The sequence below is a fragment of the Pieris brassicae genome, chromosome 4 (assembly GCF_905147105.1).
Source record: "Pieris brassicae chromosome 4, ilPieBrab1.1, whole genome shotgun sequence".
In the NCBI taxonomy this organism is placed as follows: Eukaryota; Metazoa; Arthropoda; class Insecta; order Lepidoptera; family Pieridae; genus Pieris; species Pieris brassicae.
Window position 1 is genome coordinate 2,617,942 of NC_059668.1, and position 21,369 is coordinate 2,639,310.

The 21,369-nt window shown below is 31.8% G+C and overlaps 1 protein-coding gene across 1 annotated transcript; it reads right to left on the bottom strand.

The window, feature by feature from the left end:
* Positions 1-18,467: 18,467 nt before the first annotated feature.
* LOC123708314 lies at positions 18,468-21,032 on the bottom strand. Its single transcript, XM_045658984.1, has 3 exons — positions 20,358-21,032; positions 19,594-19,744; positions 18,468-18,640 (listed from the first exon to the last, which is right to left on the bottom strand). The coding sequence occupies exons 1-3, from the start codon at positions 21,015-21,017 to the stop codon at positions 18,468-18,470; spliced, it is 984 nt and encodes a 327-aa protein (XP_045514940.1). The 5' UTR covers positions 21,018-21,032.
* Positions 21,033-21,369: the final 337 nt, after the last annotated feature.

The window sequence follows — 21,369 nt, forward strand, 5'->3', positions numbered from 1 at the left end:
CAATCAGTTGTATATTTTAATATCATAAATAACCATATCTAATATGAAATTGATTAAGATTAGGGTTTTTTGATAAAGTCTGTACGGAGTCTAACTATGCGCGATATATGTATGTCTATGCCTAAAATTGCCTTGAAATTTTTACTATTATTAAAATTTTCCATTGCCTGTTATATTCCTATCAAATTGCTATTTGTGTTACATTGTATACTCGCGGATGGTTGGTAGACGCATGTGACTTCTTCAATACCTAGGTAATACTGGAAATGAAAAAAACGGTTTAATGTAGAAAGTTGCCAATACTTTAATTGTTTACGAAGTAATCTCCGTTCCTATCTACACATCGTCGCATTCTATGGAACCACTCTTATATGGGCTCTCTTTTATGGCATTCCGTACGCTTTCACTACATCTTCTGGGCTTATAAAGCCAATACCTCGAATTTTATCTTTAGTTTTTGGGTATAAATGAAAGTCACATGGCACCAGGTCAAGACTGTATGGTGGATGACTCATTATCTTGACACCTGCTCGAAAAATTAACTGAATGTTCGTGTAAACAAATATTCCATTACGTCCATTACACCATGTTCCACGTGACATCTTAAGTAATAATTACTAATAAAATAAATTAAAAACAAAGATGACGCATGGCCAGCCATCGGCCCCCTCGCCATGTTTTAGGGAGAGAGACAACCCGAAGCATGGACGCCGCCACAAGCAATGACATTTAAGCGAGCATGACGATCCTTGAAATGTGAACTTGGCTACATAAGAAAATGCATGTGTGTGACATGTGTGATGTTTGACAGCATAAATAAAAAAAATATGACGGTCTTTGGTATGAGATGTGGTGTCCACGTAAGCCCCGTCTCATCTCCCTCGGATAAGCACAAAAGCTGGCGCAACCGCAGAGCAGGTGGAACATAATACACGGCTCAAATATAAGAGTCTTGCCTCCAACTTTTATTGGGCCGGGGTGCTCAAGTGCACAGGCGTTAATTTAAGATTTATGTTGGCGTCTGCTAGAAATAGTAATACCGCGAATAAATGCTGCCAGCAAGGAAACACTGAAACAGGGACAGAACTTTTTTAGTTAGTTTCAATTTATCAAGTATTAAGCAGTGGGTTTAGAATATTGTAAATACTTGTACTGTATCTTTTAAAATAATTATTTCTCAAAAGAAAAAAAATTGTTTTGTAAATTGTCGCGAAATTTTTATAGGAATACGTATCATACAAAACTAAGAAGAAAAATACAAAATAAAAGTTAACTTGTAGATGTTTGTATTGTCAAATTTCGCCACAACTTTAATGACCACAAGTACCAATGTTCACGAACAGTTACATTCAGGATTCTGAATTAATTAGATCACTTTGATCATGTTCGGGATGAGTCTTGTGTATTCACCTCTCTCTAATTGAAAGACGAGATGTTATCCAAGTATTCTACGTCATATTGAATATTACGTAATTATCGTGTCTCGATTATGTCATGTAATTAATTAAATTTAAATGTCGATCGATAATACAAGTGTATTATTATGAAATTATTAACATAGTAAGAGGAACAGAAAAGTTGAGGTGGATAGACATTAAGGAAACAGCCGGTGGTACAGACAGAGATGGCGGGATTTGAAGGAGGCCTTTGCCAAAAAAGGATATACAAGATACCTAAGAATGAATAATGCGATAGAAATGTAACGGTATTTAAACGTATCTGAAAAATATCCCTTTAATTATTATTAATAATGTATTTATTTGAATCGAAAAGTTGTTATAGTCGAAAACAAATAGGGAAAGCAAAATTTACTTTCTTTCTCCTTTAGAGGCTTGGAGCGCTGAAGATTCTTGAAATGCACTTAAAACTGTTTTGCCAAATTGGTTACAAACTCCTAGTTATAAGATTGCAAATCGCGTGTGTGGCGATTTGAATGGCGGCCTCCTTGACCGCGCCACTGTCGAGTAACGTTAAGGAGTTCCTATTAGGGTTGCCAAACACAATATTTTGCGATCGATTTTGGTCGAGAGGTCTTCATAAAACAATTAAAAATACTAATGAAAAATACAACAATTAAAAATAAAGTCTATTCGTTCCCAAACTGAAATATAAGAAAAAAATATCCTAAAATATAACTAGTTCTATTACATGTGACAATATTATTCACTTTGTGAGGAATCACTGGGGTGTCAATGATTTAATGACATCATCGGGATTCCGTTTGGGACCTTGTTGTTTATTGAAAATAAACTTTTTAGTGAATAATGATTTTTTTTCTGGTACAAACAGTTGAAGGCAAAAGATATAATAATACCAACAGCGCCGACTTTTGTAAAATTTTCTAAATGATATTTAACTTTCCTCTCAAACACACATGTTAAAATGGACTCGTTGCATCGATGAAGTCGCAAGAGTTCACCAAGCATCCATGAATATACAAGGCCTTTTTATATTCCTATATAAATAGTAATTATGTAGGAATATAAAAAGGCAAAATAAAATAATGAAAGCAAATAATTATCACGGCAAGGTTGTTAAAACGACTTGGCGGAAGGTCTCTATGGAATTGTCAATCAATGTCCACCGAGTAATTTTTCATCCAAGTTTTATTGTAAATCGGTTAATAGGACCATTAAGCTATCGATATTTTCCTTTGATATAAATATTATCACTAACAAGTAATTGCCTATTATTAACTGATGTCTGGCAACCCTGTAGTCGGGTCCACCGCTTCTTACAGGTGAATACAACGCTGTAGCCGACGGCCGGAAATAAAGGGATCTTTATCAATGATTCTGCAAATGCTTTTAATTTTTTTCATCGACTTTTCTGCTGAAATTGCAAAATTGCATTAACGTCGAGATGTTATGGCTTTAGTTTTAATGCTAGTGTTACAGCGAAACTTCTGAGCGTATTTGGAATTAAAGTTCTAAATGGCTTAACCGATTTTGATATTTCTTACGTCTGTTCTAATGGAGTCAAGAATGGTTAGTTTTATATTTTGTGTCGGCTCCGCTAGTACTAAATATTTATTATTAGTCTGAAATTAATATGTCAAAATGAAAATAGCCTAGATTTGAGTACTATAATAAGGATAACTATAAGTTTCTGTTCTTATATTTAACATTAGTACTGGAACACCGACGGAGTGAAGGACTCCAAATTCATGAATTTGTATCTCATATTACTAGTATTGTCCAATCTTTCTCCGTTAGTTCTTTAATACATCTTCCCAGGTTTCTGGTGGTCGTCCTTTCGTTTTTCTTCCCTCTGGGCTTTTCCAAGTACGAGACTTTTTGACCCATGTCACCACAAACGACGGCAATGTAACCGACTAATTTTCATTTTAACTCTGTTGGTTGCAACTGGCAGCACCTTTTCACTGTATTGCGATACAAAATTTAATATATTTATAAAGCTAAATTATATAAATAAATATTGCCCGCTTATTGTTTGTAACAACGGAATATTAGAAATAATTGTAATTACAACTGGGACACGCACATAAATCCTTAATTAGGGAAACAATATAAATACATAAAGAAAAATAAAGAAAAAATATTCTGTGGTAAGCTTAATAAATGCCGTAATTCAGTATATTTTTTTTGAGAAATCTTTTTCCCAAGAATAGTATTGTCCTAAAGAGAATCGACTGGATCTAATTGTACGTTCTTAGAATAACAATTCAATCGAGTTCATTGCAATAGATTGTAAAAGATAGTTCGATCGTTCCAATTCATCAGAGAAATTAACAGTCTCAAAGAAACGCTTTTTTATTGTAAGCTGAGTCGATTTTTAAAGTCGTTGCATTTTTAAGGAAGCAATGTAATATTATTAAAATTTACCCTACATATTTATTAAAGTCTCAGCAAAAAAAAAAAAATTCTATTCGAAATGTCACCTTTGCCTTTCATACAGGCCTGCCTTTAATATGTTTGGCCACGAATCAATCTACTTACGCACTGTTTCCAAAGAAAATTTCGCCACTGCTTGCTTCAAAGATTTTTAAAGAGGGTCAATGTTGCCATGTCGTTTAGAGCAGGTCATCTCTAAAACTGATCATAATTTGAAGTCTAAAGGGTTGGTGCCTTGTGACCAGGTGCAGAATCCTGCTGGTAAGTCACAAAGAAAGTTTCACAACATGATCCAAGATTGTATCTTTATACACTTTGGCTGAAGTTATCATTCTTTTTGCAAAAATGTAGTTTTGTGACTCCTAGATATGACACGCCCCACCAAACCATCACTGAGGCAGGATGATGAACAAGTTGCACCTTTCCGACCAGCAACTTTCAACTTTCTTAGAAATAAGACCGTACACGTTATTATTTTAGTATTGTTCAATCGTGAAATTGTTTTCAGTGGTAAAGAGGATAGTTGTATGATTTTCACCTGCGTATCGCTTTTTATAAGGAATTTTGATCGATCCACTCTCTTCAATGTAATGATTGATTTAGGGCATGTCCCGTGTATAGAGGATAAGCACCGCTAGCAAGCTTCTGGTCGGTATTCTATAACAGGCGACAGAGTTCCTAATGGGGTTTCCACGAATTCTGGCTTTAACAGTATTAACACCCTTTGTAGTTATAACAGCATACGGCCGCTCCGATGTTTTCTGGTCTTCGACGGACGAAGTGTTTTTGTATCTGTTGATAGTACGATATACGAACATATGGCTGATACCAAGCTTTTGAAGTGTCTGGAATATGACCGACGACTCCAAACCCACCTTGTGCAAGGCGTTCACTCCGATCTTATTTTCTCTAACATCCCATTCCATATTGTAATTCAATAACGAACACGAAAAAATATGTGAAATGGCGTAGAATCAAAAGAAATTTTTAAAATAATATACGTGTTCCAAATTCAAAATAAGTAAGAAAAGATGTTATGTAACAGTATTTATAGCCAGACTAGCTATAAAATGTATGATTAAACTAAAGAAATACGAATAGGTTTTTAAGAATCTTAATTTAAGCGTGCATTTGTTATTGTTTGCTTTTTTTAAGGTTATTACGGAGAACATCAGCCCGAATCATGGTCGAGTCAAATATAATATAAAACTAAGTTTGGCACATGCGCACGAACATTCTTGTGAAGTGAACCCCAAGCTATTTATATGATTTTGTCGCCAAAAATGTCTTTTTATTAATCAAATACGACTAGCCATTACGTTCTGCCGCTACGTTAGCTATGCGCCTTCATTGATCATTCTCTTATAGGTAAGTGATTAGTATGTTTGACAAACGTCATACATTTATCGGTGTAAGTCATCTCACAATGGATTCCTTCGACAAAGAAAAATTTAATTCTAAATTAAAACAATGACAATGCAGTATTAAAAAAAAATCCGTCCAAACTTTCCTTAATTAAAAGGGTTAAGGAAAAAAGAACGATATAACGTTGACGTTGGGGAAAAAATTGTTTGACACAAAAAAAAAAAAAAAAAATTGTAAAAATATTTAAAATGAACATTACTTGTACTTCATCTAAAAGTATTTATTATTAAATTCTTAGTAAATATAAACCATCATAACTATTGGTAGCTATTGAAGCTACCAATGGAAATATGTATTTGTAATGGTACTAGTAATATAGTATATAGTAAAAGCACGCTATAATTATAATAAATGTATTTCAAAATAGATAAATTATTTTATCGGCGCCACGATGGCCAGTTTAATCATTAAAAAATATAGCAAAATATGTTGCTTAGCGCAAATGATGACTGGACCGATTCGAGTATTTTTTTGTTAGTTTTTCCTTGAACTCTGAAGAGGATTTTTAAGGAGAGAAAAGTTAGAAAAATATTAAGAAAATTTACCTTTTAACTGTCAGTTTTGAAACATTTAAAAAGAATAACGAACGAACATATTTGTCTTCTATGTACACGCTTATTTCCGAAACTAAAGCGAATTTTACATGGTTTTTATTAATAGATTAAGCTTAGTTCTTAGTGTGTCAGGTACAGAAAGCTAACCAACTACTTGCCTATTAGAAAAATAAATGATCACGAAATAGATACATTAATCCATGTCCGTCATGACCAAGTGCTGCAGCGCTTCTGGGTTTTTTAAGTGTTTCCTATTTCAGTGGGGGTGAGAGCATGTACAAATCATCAGACAATTATATGATTATACGCGCCACGTCTTCCTGATAAGCAATAGATATTAATCTAATGATTAACAAGTGTTAGATTAACCAAAAAATAAATAGTTGTTCGGTAAGTTAAGTACATGCAGAAAAGTGTATATTTCAGTAATTTGACAATTTGCGGATGACATAACGCATAAACAAGACACAAAGATGTTAAAAAAACGTGTGTGTTCACTTCTAAGGCGTGTACAAAAGTACACACACGTTTTGTGAACTTTTTTGGCGTATTATTTGTATCTATTATTAATTTATTAATAAACTTATTAAACATTGAATAGGAATGAGAAAATTTATTTTAGTTTATGATGTAAATAAATAATACATACCGTCAACTAACCCCAAATTCTAAAACTATGAAAACTAAATAGTAAATTATTTTATTTTATAATATATTATTAAAGAAAGTATACATTTGTATATATTTTAATCGGACTTACAAAACACGTGTGGTAGGTTCAGAAAAGCTTGAATAAATAAATATCGTGAATACAGTTGTCATTTCTCATACAAACGTAGATGTCCTTACTTTTACTTTGTTGGTAACTTTTTTTTTTAACTAAAATATTGACTATAGATAACTTCAGGGTGTCGGTTTATTGTGCCGGTATGCATGCGCATCGTAAAAATTTACCCTGATCATTTTTTCCTAACGCGCCAAAATAAGTATAACTTCAAAATATCACTTACATGCTTGAGCGCGATTAAATCTATTTCGTAGGAAATCCTATCAGGATTACGAAAATCATATAATCAAACGGTTTTCACGGAGTGAAGTACCTAAAAACATCCAAAAAGGACGAAGCGATTTTTTCAATAATGACAGGCTGCCTTCGGCGCCCCCCTATTTTACAGGTTCATGTATTATAGGAATATATTACATTTTACACAGATTTTCTGACGGGTTCGAATAATGCGCAAAAACCCCGCATGAGCTTCTATTACTATCAATTAGTGTAATTTTCCATAAATGCTTTCAAAATATCACTTAGAAGTGGCCAACATTGCTCCAGGAAATTGGATTCAACGCTCAAGGTATTTTGAATTGTTCAAACGCTTGTTGGGAAATTATTTCCAAACTGAGTTTGTCAGAATTTAGACACAAGAATAGTTAGTTGTAGTTATCACTTCTGACTAGCCTTAAGGGATTTTATATTCTATATTATTGTGTTAAGGTGTATTATACAGTAAATACAGTTTAATGTATGGGACATTAGAAGTAGCGTATCGCAAGTTGAATATGCACGAAACTCCGGTAACTAGCATTACTCTAGTATGTAAATGATGTCTAAGCGATGTTTCAGCTATCTCGAAATTACGAGTGACGTTGACGTACATTGTACAACTAAATTAAACTTAAATCATTATAGTCCTTCTCGATTTAATATGCTGGAAGCATGACTGCAAAAAAGAATATTAATCTTGAGGGGAATTAAGTTGGGTGGAGGTTTTTTGTTTGGTTGTTCAGATATGTATACCCATCAGATAAATAAAACACTTTGTTTGAAGCTGGGTAGCAATTGACTTTAATTGCTTAAAATATGAACTAACATAAAAGTGCTAAGGGTTTATAAATCTAAATGACACTACTATACAATTGCAGTCGACCTTTTTGTACATAATCAGAAACAAGAATATTGTATTAGAATTTATGAGTGTGGGAAAAAACTAAAGGTCCCATATTGGCTCCATTGTGGCGGCGTCCATGCGTCGAGTTGTCTCTCTTCCTAAAATATGGCAAGTGGGCCGATGGCTGGCCTTGCTTGATACTCTTGAAGGGGTGCTACTTGTGGTGACTGATCGTACTTTAATTCGTGTTCGCGGTAATGTTAGTTATTTCGACTATAAATACATAGTGTTGTTCCCACGAGAATTTAGAGAGATAGACGATCTTTGACAATCTCACAAATCTTGTTTTTAATTTATTTTATTATTATTTATTACTTAAAATGTCATATGGAACATGGTGTAATGGTTGCAGCTCCTTACAAACGTTGTGTAAAAAAATACTTGGCGTTTAAAAAGAGTGCCGGGAGTTTATTTCCACTTCTTCTCTTCCGTTCTACGCCCTTGATTTGAGAACAGGCAGTAAATGTAAACTTAGAAGTATTTAATGTATATTTCTTTTTTATTGACGTTCATAAGTGTACATTGTGTTACCTATATGAATAAATGATTTTTGACTTTGACCATGTGTGCGACGATTGCTAACATTTTGTAAACGGTTTTAATTATTGACTAAAATATATATATGTAACTTAACTAATGTTAGGTTACATAACTGGGGATACAACCCTACATGGGTCTCGGATTGTGTCAGCTGTTTCTTAGATCATAATCGTCTAATGACAAGACAAGATGATCAGTCTTCTGTGGCTACATTTCGTCTAGTTCTAAGCCGTACTTGTTTACTCACGATGTTTACTTTCACGTACGGCGGTTATATGTGCACAAAGAATCAAAAGCTTATAGTTGCACAGCTGGGATATGAACAGTAGAGAGTGACACACTTAATAAACATATATAAGTCTAAAAGTATATATAAATAATATAATAGATAAATAATCTGTATATGTCAATGAAAACATGAATGCATTTTTTTACGTGTAACATATAATACAACTGTTATAATTCATAAAATAATAATTTAATTTAATTCCGCTCGGCAAGAATCAAACCTACTTAATTGGAATCGCGAACATTCATTTATTCAAATGAATTGTAAAAGAACAATGTAACGAATTAAAACTTAAAACAATACCATAATTTCGGCATTTTCACAATCATAATTAAAACCTTAATTAGTATAGAAAACAAAAGAAAAAGCTCAAACTCTCACAAGTGTATTAAGCGAAGGTAGGTGATATTGTATGAGTACAAGAGCGACCAAGACTGTACGTGTTCAGATTACCGAGTGGTTTCATTGAATAGGCTTTATTGCAGGATTTTAGCTTGTAAGTGCTGACGAAGGGGAGATATGTTGAACGTTAAAAGATAAGGTGTTTACCAAGCTTGCGTGATTTCGACAAATAACTAATAATGTGACGCTTCCTTTTTTGCTGTATTAGCTAGTTTACGTTGATTAACAAGCGGGCAAGATTTTAAGCCATATTTCTATCTAAATCAAATATTTTTTTAAAGGGCACAGTAGCAAGTCGAGATGAGTGAATCTAATGAAGAAATTAGATACATTTCAACATTTTACTACAAAAAAGGTAAATTTGTAACGCTAGCCCCAAAAAAAACTTGCGATGTTTATGGACCTAGTGCAGTGTCTGTGAGAGTAGCACAAATTTGGTTTTAGCATTTTCAATCCGGAAATTTTGATGTCAAAGATCGCTCTAGTTGCCCTATTACGGATAAAATGGATGCCATTTTTGAAAAAGTGGAGCAAGATATCAATAGTTATAACGTAGCTGAAGAACTGGGAATTGACCACAAAACAGTGTTAGCGCATTAAAAAAAATGGGTACACAAAAAAGCTCGATATTTGGGTACCTTACGACCTCACTGAAAGAAACCTAACCACTCAGCAAAAATTAAGGCTGGGAGGTGTTAATGCATCCGCCATATAGTCCTGACCTTAAATACACTATATTAAAAAATGTTGTGAATTTTCTTAAAAAACGCGAAGAAAATTTTATCCCCAACCTGTTATTTATGGATTAAATAGTAGAAACCATATCTAATCTACTAATTATAATAATATTATTAGTTACACAGGCATCGTCTTCGTTTATGAAGCGAAATTAGAATCTCTATATAGAGTGGAAAGTTGTTTATTTAATGAAGGCCTTTGAAATACTCCTATATTTCGACAAAATTAACAAGCATTCTGGTAGCTTACAAAGGTCAACGGTCTTTAGTTTCCCGTCTTATTAATTTGAATATTCAATGTTTCGTTAATAAATATTATTTTAATATAATTAAAGTATTTAGCAAAAAGACAAATGAGCATCTCAAATAGTCGAATCTGTCGTCTACAGACAAAAATAGTAATAATAATTAAGATAAACGTAACTAGATAGTTATTTTCGTTTATGTTTTATATATGCTTACTCGACCTGCTTTAGCACTGTGTTGTAGGCCCGCGTAGCCACTTATCTTAAATTACCAACATTGAAATCGGTGAACTCATACTAACCATCGGAGAAGGTATTGTTCGCTATCCGATCAGCTAGAAATCATTTTGTCTTACGTACAATTTTCAACGTGTAACATTCAGAACCCGTAGCATAAATCTAGTGAACAAGTGACAGTTATAATTCAAAAGAGGTTTTAATATAAACTAGAAAACGCATCCACCTTATATATTATCTGTATTTCTCCTCTTAGCCCTAGTAAAAAAAATCTTTATGGCTGATAGTTGGTAAAAATAAACCGAGATTTGTGCATATGGTGCGGGACTAACCCGCGTAGGACGTGCGTAGATTACAGCGCACTTTTTTGCATATTTCAGTATCTCACGTAGTCAGTGAATGTTGGATAAAGAACTGATTTCACAGCGATTTTTTACTTTAAATTGAAGCTCTTTGAAAGTCGATGTATCTAAATTATATAGTTAGATAAACGGTATTGATTTGTAGATATTGATGTCTACTATAAAACTGTGGTACATCACTTTGCTCTATTGTCAGTAGTTTCCGCAATACACGATATAGGAATTTTTATTGGTATGTTTGGCTTCATTATCGAAGTTTCCACACGGATAACATTTATGAAACTATTCTATAGTCTATCAGAGATAATGTAGAATTTTTGTAGTGAAATAATGTTTGAAATCAGTGGTTTTAAAGTGTTTTCAATGTAAAGAAACAATTAATGTTCCTCGATGTTTGTGTTGTTTGTTTGTTTTGTAATCATATGATTAACATTTTTAAGTTGTTAGTTCTAAAAGATTAATTTGGTAAAAATCTAAAACTTAACTTTACTATACAATGATATATTAATAAATGTTTGAAACGACTCACGCTATAATTTATAGTATACGCCTTTAGATTATAAGTCCATTACATCTATTTCATAAAGAAAGTCCTATGAATATGAAATGCACCTCGCCACACGTACAAGTTCCGAAATGGAAATATCTTGCACGAATTGTTCCTTTTATAGGTAAATTCAGCCACTGTTGCTGAAAACGACGCATTTTAAAATTTTATTTTTCAAACTGTTCCAACTGAAATTTCAGATGCACCTTTTGATTAAAATACCTTTGTTTCTTGGAATAGGTATTCTGCGTTCTAAATTCAAATTTTGTTTTGTCTAAATATCACATAATATAATTTATGTTTTATGTTAATTTGATTGTATTTTATCATTGTAATTGTAAAGCAGTAGCTAATAAGTAAATTGCACAGTGTATGCCATATTTTGTTTAAATAAGAGTTTTCAGTACCTTGCAATAGAAAAAATATTTTATTATTTTTAGTTTATATTAATAATGCTTCATATACTAAAATTGAATTGTATTTATTACACAATCAATAAGTCCAACGCAGCGTTTAGTTGCATTTGACCAACACTTATTTTCAGTGGACCCATGGACTTTCTTGCTGAGGTAAAAATTAAGGGAGTCCTTTAATTCAACAAGCAGTAGGCCTCATCCCTGAGGTCATTGGTGATTGTAAGTAGTAGTAGTCCGAAGTAGTCGACTTACTTACTCACCTATTTGAAAATCAAATGATCAAAAATAGCGACATAAAATTCGAGGCACAGACTAAAAGATTGTAGCGTAATTATAAATTAATAAAAAAAGAAGCGTAATAAATTAGTATAAAGAAGAATTCAATAAATTAGCACAAAATCAATTAATAGATATAACCCAAAGGATCCAGAATTCCCAACTAATTACCGACTCGGCTTAACATAATGGTCACCAAGACGAGCTACTTTAAACGTTACAAATGAGACGTAGTAAACTGTTAAAAATGTGCCTATTGTGATATTTATATAACGAAAATCAAAAATTGAAAATGTATATTCATGAGGAAAAACAGAAACCTGTTTAAAGAAAATTTTCCACATATGAATTGAATGTTTTTCGAAATATGTACCGCAAAAAACTCGCGAGGTCCACTAAATCTGATATTATGAAATATGCAAGGTTCGTCCTACGTCCTTTGTACCGTCCTACATACAAAGTGTAGTTAAACAAGAGCCTTTTCGAATTTGTCTCAGCTGTCAACCCTACCTTTTAGGCGTTTTACGGGTTGTATCAACTTACATGTTCCACTAGGCTCTCAAGTATACGTGCTAGCCTAGTTATACATTTTCAATCTGGGGTGTTAAAAAAATTTCATATCACCGAAATTCGACGATTCGAGCAGGTTATTTCGATTACATTGTTGCTGAACATTGTTGAAAAGTTTTTAGTCTAAAAAATATGATTCGTTTTTAAATTTATTTTAATAAGACATCCTAGGTCTGTGTTACCAGAGCTTTGTATTTTTTATGGCAAAGGTATTGGTATTGCTATCGTAACAAAAGAGGTATGTCTAAACACACAAATATTCAGGAGTGAGGTTGTATTCAATAGTGTATTTGTTACTTTATATTTAATTCCAATTCACAAATATACAGTGTTTACAATTTATTTCGCCTAACGGTGATAATAAAATAATATAAATAGAATATAAACACGAATTTAAAAAAAAAGTCCTTTAATGGTGGCATCATTTCTTCACTGCCTTGTATTGTATATTAAATTGCATAATCTTGTATTTTTGTTTATACATTCGTGACGTAACTAAAATGCTGCAATTAACTAAGACCAATCAACTCGTGAGACTCGGCCTAGAGGAAGCAACCGAGTTTACAGTACAGGCAATTTGCGGTAACTTAGTTATATACAAAAAAGCCTTAAAAAGGTAGAGCTCAGACCGCACTAATTGCCAATTACGATGGTACAAATGAGAATGGGCTTTTCTATCGACTGTTACAAGCATTTGATTTCTAAGTATTAACGTAAAATCACCGCAAACAGTTTTACCCTATTTAAAACAGGTTCTGAGTTATGTTGTATATGTTTTACTAAATTAGAAGCCTAGAATCATGTGATATCGGGCTGTGGGTTATTCAATTATATATAAAACAACCACTGTGTGGGAAATAAAAATATCGTTCATACGTAACACAATGTTTTTGATCCATAAGAAATTAATTCAAAATCAAGGGCGTAAAACGAACGTACTCACACTCTTCACCAATCTTTTAATCGCTGTTCTTTTGTTTTACAAAATGAATTAAATTGATTTGATGATTGTCTATTTAAACCACATGAAAGACATAATAATATATTCTAATATTAGTACTTAATACTTACAAGCGTCGTGCTTGGCTCGTTAGTCAGTGAGAGTAGTAGATAATAGAGTCATAGTTTTCAAGTTAATTTATATATCAAAGTCAATGTCAAAAATCCAAATTGTACATTGTATTACCTATATTATTCATATAGGTAATACAATGTTCAATTATGAACGTGAAAAAAAGAAATATATATTAAATGCGTTTAATTTTACATTTACTGCCAGTTCTCAAATCAAAGGCGTAGAACGGAAAAGAAGAACTGGCAATAAACTCTCCGCCACTCTTTTTAATCGCCACGTTTTTTTTGTATTACACAACGCTTGTAAGGACCTGTAACCACTACACCATGTTGTACCACATGACATCTTAAGTAATAAATAATAATAAAATAAATTAAAAACAAAGATTAGTCTCCGATTGTCAAAGATCCTCTATCCTCTATCAGCAAGAGGTATGCTGAAATAGGAGCACGCACTTACATTCTCGTGGGAACAACATGCAAATATTTAGTAGAAATAACTAACATCACGGCATACATGAATTCAAGGACGACCAGCCAGCCAGCCCCCTCGCCATATTTTAGGGAGAGAGACGACCCGACGCATGGACATATATTTATATAATAAACTAGCTGCGCCCACGAACTTCGTTTCTCCTTAATGTGGTTTTAGTTAGCCTTAATACCGTGACACGAAAGAATAATTTCACTGTATTATCGTCACGATAATTTGAATTTGATTTACACTTCAGTCTAAGTAACACGTGGTTATGCTAACACCAAATATTACATGAATTTCACGGCATTTCGTTTACTACTACGTTAAATAAATTAAATTTATACTTTAGCCCCAATAACACGTGGTAATCATGATATTGAATTGTAGCTTATATGGCACGTTTGTCGGTTTACCATAACAGTACCATCTATTGATTACTTACTCAATCAAGTCGAAAAGTATCGACATCTGTTAGAATATTTTGGAGTTAACTGATAATTGTGACTGTCAATTAATAATAAACAAATAATTTGCAATAAAATAAAATTGCGACTAAAGATCTGAAGAACAAACATCGTGACAGGAGATTTATATATATTAAGATTTCAATCTGAGTTAAGTTCTGTGGCGGTTGTTGTAAGTTTTAACATACTTGCAACACTTTGTTCGAAGCTGAGTGTCAACGGACTTTAATCGTTTAATACAATGAGCCTATAACTAACATAAGGCCTATAACTAACTTGACCGAGTTAAGATGTAGTTTCTAAATATCCATCGCGTTGACGCAACCTTCGCGCGGTTCTTTGAAGGTCCTGTACCTTGGACATGTTCTTAATACGTCTGAAAACTTTCGCCGTTTGAACTTGAGAACTTGAATAATTGCGATTACAAGGAAAACGTTCTTGTAATCGCAATTATTCACACGTTCTACATTACGATTGTCAGACTGTATATGCAATGATTTAGGAGCAAAGTGCTCGTCACAGCCGTGTAATGTATATATCCGTGTATATCCTTTAAATATTTATAATATGTTTAGGTATGATCAGCAAAATATAAAAGAAATTGACTTTACGTTAATATAAAAAAATACACAAAATATTTACGAACAGATGTTACTGAGTGCAACCCTTATTCCAAAGAGATTTCATTCAGAACAAAACTTATACGAAGGTATTATAGTGGCTTGTGGGTATTAGATTTGAATTTTGAAACCGCTTTCAAGATAACTCTGAAATCCTTCAAATTAATTAAAAACATAATCGTTTGTTGTGCCAAGCTATAAAAGCCATTCTTACCGGTCGTAAAGGGGAGATTTTATGAATAAATTGTACCGCACAAATGTAACGAGCTTTAATTAATTAAAGTATTTGCAAATAATATGCGAGAGCTAATATTAATTTAAGAAATAACCACTTAGGGGAAAATTCATTTTTTATAACAAGTACATTTTTATTCATAAGAAAAGCTTTTTGTCTTTTATAATGAGGTAATGAGTTTACATTTGGACGTTCGATAATGAAATTCAGCATCTCTAACATGCCAGCCGATCATAAATCCGGTAGAAGATACTGAAGAGACCATAAAGTAGATTCAAGGATAAGGCTGATCAAATGCGATATATAAAAAGGATTATATCTAAATTTATGCATTAATTTAAATTCCACTAATTAATGTCTCATATAGTTTATTGTAAACCTAATAGTTATGTATAATTTTCAATGTCACATAAAGCTTGGACGTCTTTGGCTTTATAAGAAATATGAACATGACAACTCCCGTGGCTTATTGCCAGGTAATCTTCTAGGTAATTCTCTTTCACAGGAAATTCGTCAAATAAGCCATTGAGGAGTTACTAGACCAGCGTTTCATAGTTATATGATCAATGATTACGAGGCTTTGACAAGTGATAATTTATTTATGACGTATTTAATGACATAAATATGACCAATTTAGTCAAAGCGTGTATGTAATTATGATAATTAAGATCCAGCTATGTAATTAAATTAAGTATAAATTTAGTTATCTTATTCCATGGTTCTTAGTAACAAAGAACATATTGAAGTATGCCAAATGATTGGATATCTAGGTTTTATTTAAAGGATACGAAATGAACTATAATTTCAAATTGCATTATACTGAAAATATAAAACCAACCAGTAATCTAAACTTACAAAACAGTCACCTAAACTTTTAATTAAAATTAAAATGTTATTTAAACAGAACACACTTACTTGATTGATTTTGACGTAACATTACTCCTTATTACATATCATGTGAAACAAGAAAATAAACGTCAAGTGTAATGAATCATCATTATTAAATTACACAACCTCACGTATATTATTTTTGATCAAAAGCAGTTTCGGACGAAATTAAAGATCGAAATTATATATTTTTTGATGGATTATTTACAATTAATTTCACTTTATAACCTTATTTAAAGCCATATTTTATATAACAACTTTATTGTTGATACTTTTGACTCCAGCAAAACTAAATAATCTCAGAGCAAAATATGTTTTAAATCGGTCTACTAGTTAATTAGATTATTCGTGGAAATGTACAAGTCTTTCTTCATTAAAAACTATAGATTAGAAATAATAAACATGCAATTTCACAGATAAAACCTGTCTAAATCTTAAGACTTTCCTTGTTTGGTATAATGAAAATCCCAATGAAAAAGAGTCACTGCCACCCATTTACTGTGGATTCGCAGACGGCGTGTAATAAAACTGAATGTTATCTAGCTAATTTTTTTCTCCGAACGGAGGCTTCAGTCGAATCTTTAGGGAGCTGAAATGATTATGAGCGTCAGTTGAAGCAGATTATAGGGAAATCAAATTTTGGATGAATTGGTATTACGGGTAATTTATTATGTAGATAATTATTCTAAAATGTTTATTGAAAAAAATACTTTGACGTTTCCAGCCGCTTTCTTGGCTTACCTGGTAAAATGGTCTGGAGTTTTTGAGTTACATTATATTAGAAGTTTTATGGAAACTAAATTATTAAATGATCATCTACGTTTCTTAATTCTATATCGAGTATCAAATTCAAAATTATTTAATCATTTAGCTAACACAATGTACACTTATGAACGTCAATTAAAAAAAATATGAAATTCTTTTAATTTTTCACTTACTGCCAGTTCTGAAATCGTACGTAGAACGGACGAGAAGAACTGGCAAAGGCTTCGCCACTCTTTTAATCGCCATAATTTTTGTTTTACAAAATGTTTGTAAGGAAGTGCAACCGTTACACCATGTTCCATATGACTTCTATAATTAATTAATTATAAAAATAAAATAATATCGATGTAAATGTAATATAATATAATGTAATTCTTTTAACATTAGAATGCTTCATAATTCCAGAAATATTATTATAGTATTGGCTTACAGCCTCATTATTATATATAATATTTATAGCTATTTCCATTTACATTTAAGAAAAAGTCCAAAAACGTGAAGCTGGGTTCAGCCGCTTGTTAAATGATAAAAAACACAGTTTGCTTAGTTTAGCTTATTTTATAAAAAAATTCAATGTTCAATATATTTTGACTTAATTTCAAACAAACTTTATAGCGGATTTTATACAAATTAAAAATCATTCATTTAGACCCTAATCAAAAGTAAACGAAGAAAATTATTGACAGACTCCAATTTTATTTTATTACATCGAGGGTCGGCGTCTAAAAGTTAATCAAGAGGGGATGTGTTTCGTACAATTTGTAGACCTATTTGACCCTTCATAACAGCCATCAGGGCACTTAGTGTTTTTTAAAATGGCCGTTGTAAACGCCATACAGGAAATGAGCAACCATTTTTCGTAATAAGACCGAATTTTTACTGACAATTCAGTTAGTTAGTTATTATAAAAAGTTTCGAATTTTGCGCTATTTCTAGTAATAGATAGCTAACGTTATAAAGATAAGTACCGAGCAGTTTTACAATTAATATGATAGCTTTTTGTTGCGTTATTAATATGTATTTGTGAATTTATAAAAAGTACAGAAATTTGTGAGGGTGGAACGCAAATTTATTTTCTCTGTCCACCGAAGCGTCGACATTCATTACAATAATGTTACTATACTTAAAAACAAATTGACTACATGATTTAATTTAATAATATTTTGATTTTATTTAGATTTTTTTAAATCAAACAAATTGTAATATTTGGTTTACAATATTAAAGTGATAGGTACAAATTGCAACAGTAGGAACGTGTTACTGACGCCCGTGCTAAGAAGAAGCTATCTACAAAACGGCTTTCTTATGCTGAATTTCTTTAATAAGTACCTAACAATTACGATTAGTATTGTATAGAACTCGATGATACAGGGTTCTGAGATTAAATCCAATCGGGTAGGCTATGGCAGTTCGTAAAGCCAGCTTAAGTGTGCTTTGGAATATTGACACATTGTCTATTGTTTATACTTCATACGATTTACTCAGCTTTTGTGTTGCAGTATTATATATATACTCAATTCTATATTATGTAATATATTCTCTAATCTATAAATCTCGAAAATTGTACAACAATAATGAGGTATGTGACACATAGACTGCAATAGCTCAGAGGCAGTGACATATCCATTTTGATGACTCCCCACAGAGCATATGCAAACTCACTGTCTTGAGTCAGTTGAAAGAAGGCCTTCAGCTTACGGCGTTCATATTTTCCTAAAAATTAATATTGAGGTATTCTTAAGTAGTTCGTGTTCGAAAATCTTTTGTATAATATAATAATAACCAATCCTTGTAGTCCAATTTTTGGATCTCGGAAAAGTGTTTGTACATTATTATGACTCTCTTTTCCAAGCATGTGTCTTATGTAAGGCCGATTTTGTAAAGTTTATTTTATTTGAATCACGATTTTACTAAAGACATAGTAAAAAAACTACACAAACATAAACCGAAAAATGGCGACTTTTTGTATTTTTGAAGTCTGTTAAGAAGTAATAAGATCAGATTCCTAAAAGGAACATGGTCTTTTTCACTATGACAATAACTATAGTTTAATACTAGGTATGAAACAAGGGATTCGTGGCAAACCTTTGTTAGATACAATATTACTACTTCGACATACATTACCAGGAACGGGTTCATTATTTTGCTACACGCACTTAATAAACTTAATCAAATTTAAATGTTAAATTGTAATAGAATTATTTAGATGTATTATTAAGTTTTAAATATAATTTAATATTATATAAAGATCAATATCATATAACCTAGAATTCGGTGTTGGTCTATTGGTTTGAGCGTACCCCTCACCACTAAGGTAAAGTGTTCGTAACACGTCTGTGCGTAAGAAACATGCGCATTTAGCAAACACTCTTACGGTAAAGGAAAACACATAAAACACACCTTAATTCCAAAAATATATAGCGTGAGTCTGATATAGAAGAACTCTTACTTGAGTATTAGGAAAAATAAATGATCACGAAACAGATATAGAAATCTAAGGGCCAGACCAAAAATTTTGTAGCGTCACTGGATTTTTATGTAGTGTATTTAAAAAAAATTGGACGGAAAGTAAACGAGTCGTTTTAAATATGTCAAGACACACCTTGAACTTACTTTCAAGATAACGGTAAAATTAAAAGTATTCCAAAAAAATATAGTATACATACCAAGTGCTTTGGTATTAATAGCATCATGCAGCATCGTACGTATAGTAGCGGCTTGTGTGGTCGTAATATTTGAACAATAGCAGGGCATTATAAAAAATATTGTGAACTTCATACAATAGACTATTGTGTATGTTACAAGGTATTTGACAAACTGAAATAAATAATATTAAAAGTAGCATTTGCATTATAGTAATAAATTGGTATTTTTTGATAAATTGGAAATTTTTGTATTAAAGAAAAGCTAACATTTAAAATGTAGTGAATTTGTTTAGAGTATTTTCTTCGAACTAAATAGCCAAATTGCTCAATGCATTATAGTTATATTATACATTGAGCCATTAATTTTCTGACTGCATAATAGTTATATTATACATTGAGCCATTAATTAGATTTAATTATATTATTTTTCATTGGATAAAAAGTAATTATCAAATACATACAAATTTGTTATTTTCGTCCGTTTGTTGTAAAACTGTAAAAACATTCTTAAGAAGCATTATTGATGTTAATCCCGATGCCGTGAATAATAACACCATCTGAAAATATATTTAATAATTAAACGAATCAATCTCACAAAAAAATTAAGTAAGAAAAGCTATAAATCGAAAATAATGCAAATTTTACTTACTAACTCTTACCAAACACTACTTAATTTAACAAAGATAATACACGACTACTAAATTAAGATCCACCCAAGAAAGATTATAATGTAAGCATTAGTAGGACATACGGTTTTTTTTATTTAAATAGATACATTAACTTACCGGAAAATTCATGGCCGAGTTGAGTTTTTCCGAACACGTATGAAGCAAATCATAAGCGTTGTGCAGGTGACTGACATCCAAGTTGGCGTTATATGACAAGCCTTCAAGCTTATTACTCGAATTTTTCCCTCGTAAAAATAACTTCCTTACGTGTCCCTTTATTATCTTAACGCGTCTCAAAATCATTGTAAGTAGAACGCAAAAAAATATAATTTCTGTATCGTGACAGATGAACGCAAAGTTCATTGCTAAATACGCGTAATTTACATGTTTATCGTGAATTTCATTATCAAAATTTAGTATATAGAGCAGGTCTAGGATAAAAAGTATAGCGAATATAAAAATATACATAAATAAATGTATTAAAGTAAAACTGTCGAGTTGGCGATGATTTTTTATATTTAACATGGTATCAAACATTTCCATTTTCTCAACGAATTTCTTAAATGTATTTTTGTAGAGTACCATGGAGTTGAAAGACAACAGAGCAAATTCTATTACCACAGTATTCCTAAATACAATATAGGTAGCACTAGTCATATTATTACTCAGTATTACATACATGGTCAAACCTGTTATAATTACAGTATAAAAATATCCAACTAAAATTGCATATTTATTATTAAAAATTAAATACAGTCGATTTATGCCTACAACCATTTGCAGTCCAAGCAAATATTTGATTTGATGTAGAATGTGGTATTTAGATTCGACTAAATTATTAATTTGTGGGGCCCCTGGGGGGGCCACTTTTGAACTTTTCACTTCGAAGGATACCATGATACTGAACACGAATACCTGTAATGGTTAAATATTAATTTATTATTACTTGAATGGTTTTTAAATGACCACGCCTAATGAATTATTGGTAAAAGCTTTCATATTGCTTAATGAACAAATAAAACAGTTTTACCATAATAGTTATTACTTTTATTATTGGATTAAAATATACTTTATCAAATGTATATTAATTTTGTATTGAATAAACATTAGGCTGATCAAACGAATTGTG